The 16,971-nt window shown below is 42.5% G+C and overlaps 2 protein-coding genes across 3 annotated transcripts; one reads left to right on the plus strand and one right to left on the minus strand.

Annotated features, from left to right (window-relative positions):
* Nucleotides 1-211: 211 nt before the first annotated feature.
* On the plus strand, nt 212-5,318 carry LOC123128373 (AP2-like ethylene-responsive transcription factor BBM1; the record flags this gene model as incomplete). Its single annotated transcript, XM_044548356.1, is given in 9 exon segments — nt 212-413; nt 549-1,213; nt 1,336-1,418; nt 3,962-3,970; nt 4,159-4,247; nt 4,327-4,400; nt 4,488-4,538; nt 4,633-4,709; nt 4,830-5,318. Coding segments are annotated over 8 exon segments (1,128 nt in total). The 3' UTR covers nt 4,988-5,318.
* Nucleotides 5,319-5,665: 347 nt separating this feature from the next.
* On the minus strand, nt 5,666-9,132 carry LOC123128374 (HVA22-like protein a). Of its 2 annotated transcripts, none has more exons than XM_044548358.1 (6): nt 8,838-9,132; nt 7,845-7,871; nt 7,607-7,729; nt 7,050-7,290; nt 5,948-6,107; nt 5,666-5,865 (listed from the first exon to the last, which is right to left on the minus strand). In XM_044548358.1, exons 1-5 carry the CDS (start codon nt 8,891-8,893, stop codon nt 5,988-5,990), a joined length of 567 nt encoding a protein of 188 aa, XP_044404293.1. In that variant the 5' UTR covers nt 8,894-9,132; the 3' UTR covers nt 5,666-5,865; nt 5,948-5,987. The 2 variants fall into 2 exon arrangements, with proteins under 2 accessions (XP_044404293.1, XP_044404292.1); XM_044548357.1 differs by having other exon boundaries at nt 5,697-6,107; nt 8,838-8,927; nt 9,015-9,129.
* Between the last annotated feature and the right edge of the window lie 7,839 nt (nt 9,133-16,971).

Raw genomic sequence — 16,971 nt, forward strand, 5'->3', positions numbered from 1 at the left:
GTAGTAGTAAAAGATCCAGCAAATATCCATCCGATGGTTTCAGAGCGCCAGTGCGGCGGCGCCCTGTCAAGCGCGAGATAAAATCCGCCCCCCGCGACCGCGATTTCCCCCACTTCGCGTTTCCTCTCTCGATTTGTCCAAATCTTTTGTTCCTCCTCCTCCACCAGCGATTAGTTTGTTGTTTCCGGCATCACTCCGCACTAGGCCGCCCGCGCTGGCCTCGTCGTATCCTTCCCCAATTCCGCCGCCCCTCCGCGCCCGATATTTATTTCCTGCCTCAGCATCCATTTCCGTTGATAGATTTTTCCAGCTTTTGCTGCCTCGCCGTCGCTGCTAATATCCGCGCTGGGATATTTCTTCTTTTGCTCCGGAGGCCTCCGGATCTTTCGATCGCGGCGAGCGGTCGGCTCAAGGTACTTTCTTGTTTTTCCCGATTCTGGCAGCGGCAGAGGAAGTTCTGCTGGGCGATGGAATGATTGCCTGGATGGGATCTAACCGTTTGATTCTTTTTTCTTGTTTGGGATGCCCTGTCTTGTCCGCTCTTTCAGGTAGTTAGTGAATAGGAAGGCTGATAGGTAGGTTATTAGGGTTTTGGGAGTTGTTTTTGTCTCTGCTCCAATACATAGATGATGAAATCCGGGGAGGAAGTTAGTCAGGGTCAGCAAATGAACGATTTTTCGGAGGAGAAAGCTGCTGGGGAATCGGGGGATGGTCGGAAGATCGAGAGGAGCCCTTCTATCAATCTGAATTCCTTGCCTGCAATAGCCCCTGCCACTACGGAGATTGGTGTCTTGCACGGCGCAGTGGAGTCAGAGGCCAACGATGCAAGCACTCACAAGGGAGACGAGTCCAGTGGCACTGATCAGAAGAAGGTTCTGAAGAATGAAGAAGTTGATGAAGCTGAAGTTCAGGCCTGTGCAGATGTGAAGAGCGACTCGGTTGACCCTTTGAACAGCGAGAACCATGCCGGGGAGAAGGATGCTTTGGTAACTGTGGCAGAAAATGAGGGGTGTGCGGATGGTGGCGATAATTATAAGGGAGTTCAAGTTCTCAGCATTGTCAAAAAGGATGAGTCTGAGGAAATTGTTGATTCTATTAATCCTGTGACGGTTGCGGGGTATAGAGAGGAGAAGGGCGCCTCTGGTTCTACTTCTGCAGTTACTGCGGTGCGAGCACCTGGCTCCCGCTCATCTTGTTTCCATGGTGTGACCAGGTAAGATTGGTCTTTTGTTCCTATAATTAGTATTTGGTCAGTGGAAACAGAACAATGTGTTTCACTATATTAACTAAAAAATCATAGGTGGCGCTGCTTACCAAACTTAATCAATCGTGCAGGCATAGGTGGAGTGGGAAATATGAAGCTCATTTGTGGGACAGTACTTGCAGAGTAGAAGGACGGAGAAGGAAAGGGAAGCAAGGTATGCCTCTTTTTATTGGAGCTTCTAGGGGGCAGTTATATACATTGTATCTGTGTGCCACGACCTATTCTTGAAGGACACACTCGTGATAGTTGGCGGTTTATGCTTATAGCCTCGTTGTCGGCGGTCCATTGTAGAATGTGGCTAGGTCTAGGGCAGCATGCACGCAAGAGAGAGCCACAGCCCACGCGTAGGCATAGAAACACTAGAGATAAATAGGTAGATAACTCTTTACTTTCCCCATTGATGGAGACCTTGCTATATGGAGCACAAAGAAAATTAATGATGTACAATTCGGCTAATAGTTAAACAAATGCTAGGACAGAGTAGGACGTATAGTTTGATTAGCTCCGGAAGTATCATAAATACTAGTAGGCAATATATAGTTCAAAGGGAAAAATAATGGAAGATTGTGTCTCACGTGTTTATTTTTTCCGTTAAAAGAAAATGCCAGTTTACTGGCGGTTCCTTTGTGACGTTATCTTTTTCCCCTGTAGTTTCTGTGTTAGCAAGGCAGCACTGTGTCGTTTCTGCATGTCACAACATTTTCTATTTGTCCAAGTTTATAATTTGTATCATCATGCCTTTCTGCGTCATCTGATTCACTGCACTTGGTAGTTAGTAGTGCTGGTGTTACATTCTTGGGCTGCATTAATGCTATCTTCTATTTAACCAATCTTTAGCAAAAGAGTACCGACTCAACATAGGTCTCGTGCAACTTCAAACTCCACTCTTAATTGTTTCCCTTAATAGAAATATACAAAGAGACATAGCTTTCAAAGGAATTGTATCCGTGCGTAGGTTTTCTTGTTTTGGTTTAAGTGAAGACTATCCGTGCGTAGGTTTTCTTGTTTTGGTTTAAGTGAAGATTATATTTGGAATGCATTTAGTGGGGTGTGAGATCCTATCACACTGCGCCATGCAGAGGCACCTATTGAATTTGACTATCTTCTATCCGACATGAGGATAGTATATTATGCATTGTGCTTTTTATTTAGAATCAGGAACTTATATTGATAAGTTAGCAAGGTTACATTCTTGCTGAGTACATGGTGCTAAGAAAGCTGGGGCCTGGGATGCCTAGACACAAACCATAGTAGAATGCGAAGAAAAATTATCAGTCAGATGCGCTACCAAGTTGGCTTCTCGCTTTACAAAGATAATATCAAAATCACTAAACACCATAGTGAGCTCCTGAATTTGCATGAGGACAGGAAGAATCATGTCCTGTTTGTCAACCTGGACTTACCATAAGTTTACCGTAAGAATTTGCATTATGCATTATGGCTTTAGGAGTGCTTATTTGCTAACATATAATTCAGGAGTTTTGTGTTCCATAAGGCGATACTTTTAAAACTCAAACCGAACAATTAACCGGTCAAATGGCCAGTTCACTGATTTACTGGTCGAAGATCAGTTTAATGGTTGAATCATCATCAACAACAACAACAAAGCCTTTAGTCCCAAACAAGTTGGGGTAGGCTAGAAGTGAAACCCATAAGATCTCGCGACCAACTCATGGCTCTGGCACATGGATAGCAAGTTTCCACGCACCCCTGTCCATAGCTAGTTCTTTGGTGACATTTGCCACCACACCCGGGTTCTGATGTGGCGCGTCGCTGAGAGGGTTATGCCCCAACTAAAATCTTTTGGGTTTCATCTCCATAAGAATGGCTGAGTTTTTATGTTGGCTCGCCAAGCCTATCACAACCCTCCTCCTTTACCCGGGCTTGGGACAGGCTATGTTGAGACAACATAGGCGGAGTTAATGGTTGAACCATCAGGTCTAAGAAATTTATTTAGCATCTTTTTTTAGTTATGAAGCAATTGTTAAAAATGTCAACTAGTAATAGTTGTAACAAGATGATATACAAACTATCTTGCCTCTTACATCCTGTCCAGGATTGTAGGTAGGTTGGCAGTGTATCTCCCTTTTGACCATGAGGTGGGGGGTTTGATACCAACTTCGTGAACTAACTAAAATCAGTTCACTATTTTTCTCTTTATATGATCCACTCCTGTGATCTTAACTGGTTCTGGCACTACCATACTACCCTGTCCCTCCTGTTTTGGCTCTTAGAGGCTGTTTGGATCCCGCACGCGCCCGCCCTGCCAATAGCTGGCACGCCAATATATTGGCGAGGGAATCCGCCGCCAGTGTTTTGCCCACTCGTGGGCGTAAAAACTGAACTGCCAGACAATATTTTGGCATGGCTTCAAAATTTTGGCGTCCAACCAAGTGGCCGCCTGCCCTAGCAGTCAACACAATTTTTTTCGTGCGGCTATGATCCAAACAGCCCCTTAAATCTATGTCTTGGACGTTATCTCTTAGCAATTATCACATACTAGCTTTTCTTGAATTGTTCCAAAATTAGGCATAACATTTAATTGTCATGAGTTTTAATGTATATCATGTTATTAACCTTTTCTTGTAGCTTTGTTATTTCCTGTTTCTTTAATATATATACTGTTATATTCAATATATATTCTGGTTGGTTACTGATGGTTTCTTGTAATGGTGTTCCAATACGGCGGTGCTTCAGTTTATTTAGGTAAGCATTATTTATTTCAGTCCTGACATCATGTCTTTCATTATTCTCAAGGAAAAAAGCGATAGGCATTAATTGTGTGTTTTGCCATCGCCTAAGCACATGCCTAGCATGATTAAGCGCTAGGCGTTCTGTTGTGGCCTAGGGCCTAAGGATCTGATTGATTTCTCTCCAAATTTTCTACCACGCAGGAAGTTATGATACTGAGCAAAAAGCTGCCAGGGCATATGATGTTGCAGCTCTTAAATTCTTTGGACTAAATACAAAGCTGAACTTTTCGGTATGTTTTTTCTTTCTCGTTTTTGCTTCCACCGATATAGTTACGGACAAGTGGATCTCATGAGTCAATACTATTCCAGATTTCGGAATATGAGAAGGAACTGGCGGACATACAAGACATGTCTCCAGAGGAATGTGTGACATACTTGAGAAGGTATGTCAAGGGCATATTAATTCAGACTCTTCAGATCAGTGTTCCAGTGAGATGATGACTTTTATAACAAGTCGATTTGTCCTGCAGGAGGAGTAGCTGCTTCTCAAGAGGGGCGTCTATTTACAGAGGAGTTACAAGGTGGCCTCTCCTGTTCATTTTGTTCAGCTTGTTCAAATGGCTAGCTTTTCTTCTTCAAACCAGCTCAAAACTCACATGTAACCATGTCCTACAGGAGGCAGAAAGATGGTCGATGGCAGGCACGCATAGGACTGATTGCTGGAACTAGAGACATTTACCTTGGAACTTTCAGTACGATGCACATCCCTAATTCTGCCCCCCTTGAACTCTCATCAATAGTTACCCATTTTTTAACTGAAAGACAGCATCCCATTTCAATTTCCTGATGTTTTGTTTTCGTGTTTGAACTAGAAACTGAGGAAGAAGCCGCAGAAGCTTATGATATTGCTGCCATCGAGATACGCGGCAAAAACGCGGTGACCAACTTTGACAGAAGCAACTACATGGACAGGGGCATGCATTGTATAGAAGGCGCAGGGTTGAAGCTGCTTGCAACCAAGCCAGAATAGTACCTGATTTGGTATCGTATATTGAACAGATTTGGTTGGCCGTATTTTGGAGCCTAGTGGTACATACAGATAGAAGAACTGGTTGCAGCCTGTCATTATCTGCTGCTGTATGATTCGTCAGATTATATATAGTTCTTTCAGAGAGAATTTCAGTAATTTAGCATGCTTTGTGTCCAGAACAAGATTTTGACCATGCATTACTGTTATAGTGTTTGTAGGCTAGAGTTGCAGTGGAAGATGTTGCTTCATTTCACATGTCTAAAACGGAGAATACATTTTACTTCTAAGTTTTGATGCTTGGTTTAATGAAATATTCAAGTGTATATTCCCATGAGGCAGCTTCTTAAATCCATTTGGCTTCATCTTTTTATCATTCACCAGTGTCGTAACATATGTGCAGCCTGTCATTATCTGCTGCTGTATGGTTCTTCAGGTTATATATAGTTCTTTCAAAGAGGATTTCAGTAATTTAGCATGCTTTGTCTCCAGAACAAGATTTTGGCCATCTATTACTGTTGTAGTGTTTGAAGCTAGAGTTGCAGTGGAAGATGTTGCTTCATTTCACATGTCTAAAACGGAGAATACAATACTTCTAAGTGTATATTCCCATGAGCCAGCTTCTTAAATCCAGTTGCCTTCATTTTCTCGTTCATTTGCCAGTACTGCAACACATGTTGCTTGGAGAAATATTCTGACTGCCAGAATGCTATTGATGCATACACAAATTTCAGTCATCCATGAGAAAGTCATAACCATCCAAAGCCAGAACCTATTTACAAGATTTCATAATTGTTCAGCTATGTAATATATCAAATCTAAATACGATCCTCTAGAATTCTCCCCTTGACCTGGTCTGACCAATTCCTACATTAAAGGCACTGAAGGAGAAATCACACAAAATGCAGGGCTAAATATAGTATATAAGCTAAAAAGAACTAGCAGCACATCAGGTGAACATACATTGTGTCACCTGACGCCTGAACAGAAGAGCTTTCCAGAATCAGTAATTCGGGTGGAAGAATGGATTCACATCCCTCGCTTCCAGTTCTCGTTCAGCCCTGGCTCTCCTTTCCACCTCTACCTCCTCCAAAATTGAGCGCCTCGCGTTTGTAGTCTTAAACTGTGAGTGAAAATTAGGTAGTGCCAAAGATTAATCCGCATGAACATATTGTACTGTCGCATCAAACAAGAAAAAAGATGCTAAACGCGAAATTGAGAACATCTCTGGTGTGAACAAGGATGTTAATTGTAAAAGAAAAGGAGACTAAGGTGGGGCACTTATTTCCACTTAGTTTATATTCTATAAAATTCTGCATCCGCCCCTGAAGACATGATACTCCAACAAAAACACATGTAGAAACTGCATTACCTCCCTAAATCAGGTCACTTGCGACCTTTGGAAGTTGTATTCTCTAGACCATACTAATAAATGGTTACTGGAAATAGACAAAGGGAGGGGTATGCAAGGGAAAACTTAGTGTAGAAGTTATGTCACAATGGAATATGTATTTTATGAACAAATAACAAATTTTGAATGTTCAGTTGTTCACTATACTCAGGATGGACAGAGTACATCTTCTAAGCAAAGGGATAAAACACTTGCCGCAAGTTTAGTGTTAACCGTTGAACTTAACAAGCCAACTTACTAGGTCGAGTGGACCACATTCTAAACCCATGACAAGCCTATAAAACATTAACCTACCAATGGTCACTTTTCTGTAAAGAGTAGCTTACAGTATTGACAAAAACAATCTATTGTTTAGATGTGACATAGGTCATTTTGATAGTCATTCTATGATCCAAATCTGAAGGTTCATAGGATAACCATGACATCTAGTGAATCAGATAACCATGTGACATCTAATATGCAGCAGTATAGAACCCTCGACACTTAATGCTAAAATTCCGTAATCAGTAATCACATTATCATGCATTACAAAAGTCAACTTTAATCGCTGAGGAAGTATCACTGGTGACGCTTCTTACTGCACAAAGAACTGCTGGCCACTTGCCACCATATTCGCAAACGAGTACTGTAAAATTTACATAAGATAGACCATACCTTGTTAACGAGAGTCTCAAATGCTTTTGATCCATTTTGTTCAATGTATTTCTGTGCAGCTGAAATTACATCGTCAGGTTTATCTGAACCTTCCTTTTTTGGAAGATACCAGATGTTTACAACTTGCTGGTTCACAATCATTGGCCGCACAAAATGCTCATAAACATGCGCAGCACCGTTGAAGTAGGGCAAGACCAACCAGCAATTGAAAAACAGCTTTCCATAAGACCAGAAAGGGAGCCTGCAAAGCGCAAACATTAGTCTGTAGTAACTAGTAAGCATATCCATCCATCTCATGATGTACTTAACATAAATCTATTCCCAGCCATGAGGATAGTAGCAAATCACAAATTATAGTATTATACTACCAAAGCAGAGAAGGTATGGGGAAAGAAATTTATTTAAAGAAATCGCAGGTCATAAGGTTCCCAGGTGATCATTACAGTAAGACACACACTCTACTAATCCCACTATATTAGACAGTATCATAGTAACAAGGAAGTACTGAAGGATTTACAAAAAAGAAAAGTCCAATGAGATAGGGAACTGCCTTTTACCATTCAATTACTGCAGCAAAAGTGAGCTCAAACAGAGTGATAAACGAGTACAGCACCCAGTAAGTGAGCCATTGCTGATCATCTATAGGAGATTTTGTTTCTATTGCTCGAACAGACGCATACCTGCAAACGTGTCAATCAGAGTCTTAAATAAAAAAGGAAAAAAAAGAAACAATTGTGGCAAAATGGAAGGACAAGGATAAGTTTGTATCTGCTTGACGAGAAAACATTTACTTACAGAGGATAAGCGAGTGAAACTATGGGCCTGCAAGAAAAAGAAAAATACCTCATCAGTACTAATACAGGATGAGAACTGTTCTAAAATCCACAAGTTGACTGCATTAACTGCTTCCCCAATTTACAGCACCCAAGTAACTAGTAAGTGCAACTTAACTAATGGAAATAACGCTAACTGCAGCTAAAATGTTCTTGCATTTGCTAATCATAATCTAGCCATATACTGAGATGGCATATATGACATAGCCATGTCACGAATGTCCCAAATATAAATATGTGTTATCTTGATTATTATGGTCGTATAATGTGGGGGTATCCCAGTCTTACGGAACATCATCAGAGGGCACTGGTACGTTATGCAAAAGATGTAAAACCATAAACTCTAAATAGCAAGCCCTACTGGTAAAAATGCTAGGAATTTTTTTTATCGAAAGCACTAACTGTATGTTGATCCTTCCGTGGAACCATACACAATGACATGTCTTGCGAAAGAAGCTGAGGAACGAATCTACATAATCGACCCGCAAAAAAAAAATCTACATAATCTAAGCCGGAAGACAGGTCACATATGATGAAGTCCTAAGCCAGAAGTACTTCATTACATCAATGTTCTGTAGGTCCTTTCAGAGCTTCCTTAGCAGCCCTGAGAAATCAGTCCTCTGAATTCTATTGGTAGTACGTCGTAATGTCTGACGAACCAAAAATCCTGAACCCTGCCATGAATTTATCTGCCTGAATCCAACCACACATGCAAAATTTCCCCACCACATACACTAACAATCGAAGTTCCTACCGCAAACCACTGAACATTTGAAGATTTGAGGCGAGACTGTGAGCGACACTACAGCCCGTAGCCCACAAACCAGCGCACAAAACGACCACCCCGACCCGAGCGAAACAGCGCCGCCCGGCACGCCATTGCTACCAAGAACACGAAGCTAATCCGTCCAACGAGAGGAACAGGGAGCAGATCAGGGAGAGAGGCGGTACCGACCCGGCGAGGACGTCGAGGTTGCTGACGAGCACCTTGAGGAAAGATCCGGACCCCATTTGCGCAGCAATCCGCTCCCCGAAAGCTGCGAATCTGAGGCGGCAGTAAATCGCAGGGGATTGCTGATTTATTTCCGCCGCCCGGGGTTGGGTTGGGTTGGTTTGGAAGGAGGCCACCTACCTTTTCTTGGGTTCCTCTGGTTTCTTCACCCTTTCCTTCCGCCGCCCCACGCTTTCTTGTTGCCTTGTGTGTTTCTTTTGCTTCGTGGACCTGACGGCCGTGCTTCCGGTGAGCAGCGGGCGGCACGCGTGGACCCAGATCTCGTTGAGCGTCCGCGGGGAACTTTTTTTCTGCTTTTTTTTCAGAAATAGTTTTTTTTAGGGGTTTCAGAAATACTAGTTTTCTTTCTGCTTTTTTTTGAGACATAGTTTTCTTTTCTGCTATAAAGCACGCGCTGGAGCTGGGTCCGGCCCGTGTGGGACGAGCCCACGAGAGAAAAGAGGTTGGGACGTGATACCGCAAATGCTAGAAATCGCCCACTGCGAGATGAAACAATATCTCGCCCCAAAGCGGAAGTCTATTTCGGAAACCTTCCATCCAGTTTTGGAAAGGCTCCGAGCATATTCTTTCTTTTTCCTTTTTTGTGTGTTACTTTCTGGATTATTATTAGGGCATGTACAATGATGCTATCTTAGGAGTGCCATGTAGAATAAATGATGAGGTGGAGGAGAGAGAACTCATAAGAAAAGTCTTGTCTTCTCTTATTTAAGATAAGGCAAGAGATGATCTCTTAACAAAATATGTTTCACCGTATTTTTAGGAATTGCTAGTTATTGAAGATAAGACTAAGAGATGACCCATTGTAAACATTTTTCTTTGTCATCTCTAAATTACATGCAAAACTTAAGATAAGACTATCTTATCAACCATTGTACATGCCTTTAGAACCGTAATATTTGACACACGTGTGCCATATAGCTAAAACTATCACACAACTTCTTCCTTCCTTTTAATTACATGCATGATTGCATTAGGATGAATCACACTCATTTCACGTGCATTCTTCCTCTAATTACATGCATGCATTAGAGGACAAAAAAGTTGAAGTCACTTATTCTGAAAATTTAAAATGTTTTGTAGCTCAAACCAGCGGTCTAATACAAAAACCGTTTTCACAAAAAAGATTCTTCACGACGAGATCTTCGAAACTAGATCCCATGTTGGTATGTTCCGACGACTTTTTCCGTGTCAGAAGTTACCGCGCCTCTGCTACATAAGTTACCACGCATGTGGTATGCAACTTACCGTGCCATTTTCAGATAAATTACCAAGGTATGTTTTTCAACATCTTTTTTCTCTTCTTGGTCAAAGTTACTGCGGTGTTTATATGTAAGCTATCGGGTATGCGCTCTTACCGTGATATTTTTCATATAAGTTCTTGGGGGTATGTTTTTCAACAATTTTTTCCGCTGTTGGTCAAAATTACCGTGGTGTTTGTACATAAGCTATCGGGTATGCATTTAGTATATTACCGTGCTATTTTCGTAAAAAGTTGCCTGGGATATGTTTTTCAACAAAAAATTCCCTCGATAATAATTACCGCGGCGTTTGTACGTAAGTTATCGGGTGTGCGGTTCATATATCACCATGCTATTTTCACATAAGTTATCGGGGGTATATTTTTCAACAACTTTTCTTCCCTTGGTCATACCGCGATGTTTGTACGTAAGTTATTGAGTATGTGGTTCTTATATTACCATGTATTTTCACAAAAGTCACCGAGGGTATGTTTTTCAACAACTTTTTTGCTTTGGTCAAAGTTATCGTAGTGTTTATACGAAAGTTATCAGATCTGCGGTTTGTAGATTGTTGTGCTATTTTTCACATAAGCTACCGGAGGGTATATTTTTTAATAACTTTTTTTTCAACCCGCAAAAGTTACCGCGATGTTTGTACATAAGTTATCGGGTCTATGGTTCGTTATTAACATCTTTTTTCACATAAATTATCCAGGTATATTTTTCAATAACTCTTTTCTCCTTGGTCAAATTTACCGCAATGTTTCTATATAAGTTATCGAGTATGTGGTGTGTATTGCCATGTTATTTTCACAGAAGTTACTAGGGGTAAGTTTTTCAAGAACTTCTTTCCCTTGCCAAAGTTATCGCGGTGTTTGTACCTAGGTTATCGGATCTGCGATGTGCATGTTACCATCCTATTTACACAGAAGTTATCGGGATTATATTTTTCAACCAATTATTTTCTCCCGCTAAAGTTACACTTTGTTTGTACCTCGGGTTTGCGGTTCGTATTTACCGTATTATTTTCACATAAGTTATCAGGGGTACTTTCTTCAACATTATTTTTCCCTTTGTCAAAGTTATCGTGGTGTTTGTACCTAAGTTATTGGATATGCGGTCCATATATGTAGCGACCAGACCTCAAACGGTCCAAGCTTTGTGCTCCGGTGTTATTTCTAGATCAGTAATGCTGACACCGCACAATACTTGAAGGATTTATAACAGAGTAGCAATCACACAATTATTACATCGAGTGTCTCAAAAGAGAACTTATTACAATAAATATGACTTAGGGCCATCTAATAACGATAACAGCGGAAGGCTTGGAAGATAAGTGAGTCCATCAACTCCAACGGCATCACTGAGTATAGAACCATGACCTAAAAGCACCTTACTCGTCATCTGAAAAGTCTGCAACATGAACGTTGCAGCCCGAAAATGGGTCAGCACATGGAATATGCTGGTAATGTAACACATATAGAGCAATGAAAGAATAAGGCTATACTATATGCATATTTGGCTGGTAGAAAGCTTTATGGTTACAGTTGTTGGGAAACGTAGTAATTTCAAAAAAATTCCTACGCACACGCAAGATCATGGTGATGCATAGCAACGAGAGGGGGAGAGTGTGATCTACGTACCCTTGTAGATCGACAACGGAAGCGTTAACTTGGTTGATGTAGTCGTACGTCTCCACGGCCAGACCGATCAAGCACCGAAACTACGGCACCTCCGAGTTCTAGCACACGTTCAGCTCGATGACGATCCCCGGACTCCGATCCAGCAAAGTGTCGGGGAAGAGTTCCGCCAGCACAATGGCGTGGTGACGATCTTGATGTACTACTGTTGCAGGGCTTCGCCTAAGCACCGCTACAATATGACCGAGGTGGAATATGGTGGAGGGGGGCACCGCACACGGCTAAGGAACGATCACGAAGATCAACTTGTGTGTCTATGGGGTGCCCCTTGCCTCAGTATATAAAGGATGGAGGAGGAGGAGGCCGGCCAAGGCTTGGTGCGGCCAGGATGTGGAGTCCTACTAGGACTCCAAGTCCTAGTAGGAGTCCACCAAGAGGAGAGGAAGGGAGAAGGAAGTGGAGGAGAAGGAAAGGTGGCCGGCCCCCCTTTCCCTAGTCCAATTCGGACCAGAGGGGAGGGGGGGCGCAGCTGAAGGAAATATGCCCTAGAGGCAATAATAAAGTTATTATTTATTTCCTTATAATCATGATAAATGTTTATTATTCATGCTAGAATTGTATTAACCGGAAACATAATACATGTGTGAATACATAGACAAACAAAGTGTCACTAGTATGCCTCTACTTGACTAGCTCGTTAATCAAAGATGGTTATGTTTCCTGACCATGAACAATGAGTTGTTATTTGAGTAACGAGATCACATCATTAGTTGAATGATCTGATTGACATGACCCATTCCATTAGCTTAGCACCTGATCGTTTAGTATGTTGCTATTGCTTTCTTCATGACTTATACATGTTCCTATGACTATGAGATTATGCAACTCCCGTTTGCCGGAGGAACACTTTGGGTGCTACCAAACGTCACAACGTAATTGGGTGATTATAAAGGAGCATTACAGGTGTCTCCAAAAGTAGATGTTGGGTTGGCGTATTTCGAGATTAGGATTTGTCACTCCGATTGTCGGAGAGGTATCTCTGGGCCCTCTCGGTAATGCACATCACATAAGCCTTGCAAGCACTGCAGCTAATATGTTAGTTGTGAGATGATGTATTACGGAACGAGTAAAGAGACTTGCCAGTAACGAGATTGAACTAGGTATTGGATACCGACGATCGAATCTCGGGCAAGTAACATACCGATGACAAAGGGAACAGCGTATGTTGTTATGCGGTCTGACCGATAAAGATCTTCGTAGAATATGTAGGAGCCAATATGGGCATCCAGGTCCCGCTATTGGTTATTGACCGGAGACGTGTCTCGGTCATGTCTACATTGTTCTCGAACCCGTAGGGTCCGCACGCTTAAGGTTACGATGATAGTTATATTATGAGTTTACATGTTTTGATGAACCGAAGGAGTTCGGAGTCCCGGATGAGATCGGGGACATGACGAGGAGTCTCGAAATGGTCGAGACGTAAAGATTCATATATTGGATGATATGGTTAGGCCAAGGGGTCAAGCCCATGAGGCTTTAGATCGGTGCAAAAAGGAGTTTTGCGGAGGCCATGGGGCCAAACGCCGGAGACCCTGGCGTTTGGCCCTGGGCCAGACGCCGAGGCCCATGGCGTCTGGGCCAGACGCCAAGGATTGTGGCGTTTGGTCCTGGAGTCCGAGTGGGACTCTTGCCTTTCGGGCAAAACCGACTTTGAGGAGGCTTTTGCTCCAAGTTTCGACCCCGGGGCTCAACATATAAATAGAGGGGCAGGGCTAGCACCAAAGACACAACAAGTTGATCCACGTGATCTATTCCTTAGCCGTGTGCGGTGCCCCCTGCCACCATATACCTCGATAATACTGTAGCGGAGTTTAGGCGAAGCCCTGCTGCTGTAGTTCATCAAGATCGTCACCACGCCGTCGTGCTGACGGAACTCTTCCCCGACACTTTGCTGGATCGGAGTCCGGGGATCGTCATCGAGCTGAACGTGTGCTCGAATTCGGACGTGCCGTAGTTTCGGTGCTTGATCGGTTGGATCGTGAAGACGTACGACTACTTCCTCTACGTCGTGTCATCGCTTCCGCAGTCGGTCTGCGTTGGGTACGTAGACAACACTCTCCCCTCGTTGCTATGCATCACATGATCTTGCGTGTGCGTAGGAAATTTTTTGAAATTACTACGAAACCCAACAGTGGCATCCGAGCCTAGGTTATTTATGTTGATGTTATATGCACGAGTAGAACACAAGTGAGTTGTGGATGATACAAGTCATACTGCCTACCAGCATGTCATACTTTGGTTCGGCGGTATTGTTGGACGAGACGACCCGGACCAACCTTACGCGTACGCTTACGCGAGACCGGTTCCCTCGACGTGCTTTGCACATAGATGGCTTGCGGGCGACTGTCTCTCCAACTTTAGTTGAACCGAGTATGGCTACGCCCGGTCCTTGAGAAGGTTAAAACGGAGTCTATTTGACAAACTATCATTGTGGTTTTGATGCGTAGGTGAGATTGGTTCTTACTTAAGCCCGTAGCAGCCACGTAAAACATGCAACAACAAAGTAGAGGACGTCTAACTTGTTTTTGCAGGGCATGTTGTGATGTGATATGGTCAAGGCATGATGCTGAATTTTATTGTATGAGATGATCATGTTTTGTAACCGAGTTATCGGCAACTGGCAGGAGCCATATGGTTGTCGCTTTATTGTATGCAATGCAATCGCGATGTAATGCTTTACTTTATTACTAAACGGTAGTGATAGTCGTGGAAGCATAAGATTGGCGAGACGACAACGATGCTACGATGTAGATCAAGGTGTCACGCCGGTGACGATGGTGATCATGACGGTGCTTCGGAGATGGAGATCACAAGCACAAGATGATGATGACCATATCATATCACTTATATTGATTGCATGTGATGTTTATCTTTTTATGCATCTTATCTTTCTTTGATTGACGGTAGCATTATAAGATGATCTCTCACTAAATTATCAAGAAGTGTTCTCCCTGAGTATGCACCGTTGCCAAAGTTCGTCGTGCCCAGACACCACGTGATGATCGGGTGTGATAAGCTCTACGTCCATCTACAACGGGTGCAAGCCAGTTTTGCACACGTAGAATACTCAGGTTAAACTTGACGAGCCTAGCATATGCAGATATGGCCTCGGAACACGGAGACCGAAAGGTCGAGCGTGAATCATATAGTAGATATGATCAACATAACGATGTTCACCATTGAAAACTACTCCATCTCACGTGATGATCGGTCATGGTTTAGTTGATTTGGATCACGTAATCACTTAGAGGATTAGAGGGATGTCTATCTAAGTGGGAGTTCTTAAATAATATGATTAATTGAACTTAAATTTATCATGAACTTAGTACCTGATAGTATCTTGCTTGTTTATGTTGATTGTAGATAGATGGCTCGTGCTGTTGTTCCGTTAAATTTTAATGCGTTCCTTGAGAAAGCAAAGTTGAAAGATGATGGTAGCAATTACACGGACTGGGTCCGTAACTTGAGGATTATCCTCATTGCTGCACAGAAAAATTACGTCCTGGAAGCACCGCTAGGTGCCAGGCCTACTGCTGGAGCAACACCAGATGTTATGAACGTCTGGCAGAGCAAAGCTTATGACTACTTGATAGTTCAGTGTGCCATGCTTTACGGCTTAGAATCGAGACTTCAACGACGTTTTGAACGTCATGGAGCATATGAGATGTTCCAGGAGTTGAAGTTAATATTTCAAGCAAATGCCCGAATTGAGAGATATGAAGTCTCCAATAAGTTCTATAGCTGCAAGATGGAGGAGAACAGTTCTGTCAGTGAGCATATACTCAAAATGTCTGGGTATAATAATCACTTGATTCAATTGGGAGTTAATCTTCCAGATGATTGCGTTATTGACAGAATTCTCCAATCACTGCCACCAAGCTACAAGAGCTTCGTGATGAACTATAATATGCAAGGGATGAACAAGACTATTCCCGAGCTCTTCGCAATGCTGAAAGCTGCAGAGGTAGAAATCAAGAAGGAGCATCAAGTGTTGATGGTTAACAAGACCACTAGTTTCAAGAAAAAGGGCAAAGGGAAGAAAAAGGGGAACTTCAAGAAGAACGGCAAGCAAGTTGCTGCTCAAGAGAAGAAACCCAAGTCTGGACCTAAGCCTGAAACTGAGTGCTTCTACTGCAAGCAGACTGGTCACTGGAAGCGGAACTGCCCCAAGTATTTGGCGGATAAGAAGGATGGCAAGGTGAACAAAGGTATATATGATATACATGTTATTGATGTGTACCTTACTAGAGCTCGCAGTAGCACCTGGGTATTTGATACTGGTTCTGTTGCTAATATTTGCAACTCGAAACAGGGACTACGGAATAAGCGGGCACTGGCAAAGGACGAGGTGACGATGCGCGTGGGAAATGGTTCCAAAGTTGATGTGATCGCGGTCGGCACGCTACCTCTACATCTACCTTCGGGATTAATATTAGACCTAAATAATTGTTATTTGGTGCCAGCGTTGAGCATGAACATTATATCTGGATCTTGTTTAATGCAAGGCGGTTATTCATTTAAATCAGAGAATAATGGTTGTTCTATTTATATGAGTAATATCTTTTATGGTCATGCACCCTTGAAGAGTGGTCTATTCTTATTGAATCTCGATAGTAGTAATACACATATTCATAATGTTGAAGCCAAAAGATGCAGAGTTGATAATGAAAGTGCAACTTATTTGTGGCACTGTCGTTTAGGTCATATCGGTATAAAGCGCATGAAGAAACTCCATACTGATGGACTTTTGGAACCACTTGATTATGAATCACTTGGTACTTGCAAACCGTGCCTCATGGGCAAGATGACTAAAACACCGTTCTCCGGTACTATGGAGAGAGCAACAGATTTGTTGGAAATCATACATACCGATGTATGTGGCCCGATGAATATTGAGGCTCGTGGCGGATATCGTTATTTTCTCACCTTCACAGATGATTTAAGCAGATATGGGTATATCTACTTAATGAAACATAAGTCTGAAACATTTGAAAAGTTCAAAGAATTTCAGAGTGAAGTTGAAAATCATCGTAACAAGAAAATAAAGTTTCTACGATCTGATCGTGGAGGAGAATATTTGAGTTACGAGTTTGGTGTACATTTGAAAAACTGTGGAATAGTTTCGCAACTCACGCCACC

This window comes from Triticum aestivum, chromosome 6A (genome assembly GCF_018294505.1).
Source record: "Triticum aestivum cultivar Chinese Spring chromosome 6A, IWGSC CS RefSeq v2.1, whole genome shotgun sequence".
Taxonomy (NCBI): domain Eukaryota; kingdom Viridiplantae; phylum Streptophyta; class Magnoliopsida; order Poales; family Poaceae; genus Triticum; species Triticum aestivum.

What these genes read in the sequence shown, in the direction of transcription:
- LOC123128374 (XM_044548358.1), bottom strand. Translation starts at nt 8,893, where the DNA reads ATGGGGTCCGGATCTTTCCTCAAGGTGCTCGTCAGCAACCTCGACGTC. An exon ending in GTTTCACTCGCTTATCCTCT is followed by an intron (nt 7,730 to 7,844) that starts GTAAGTAAATGT and finishes ACACGTTTGCAG; the next exon opens with GTATGCGTCTGTTCGAGCAA. An exon ending in TTTGCTGCAGTAATTGAATG is followed by an intron (nt 7,291 to 7,606) that starts GTAAAAGGCAGT and finishes TGCGCTTTGCAG; the next exon opens with GCTCCCTTTCTGGTCTTATG.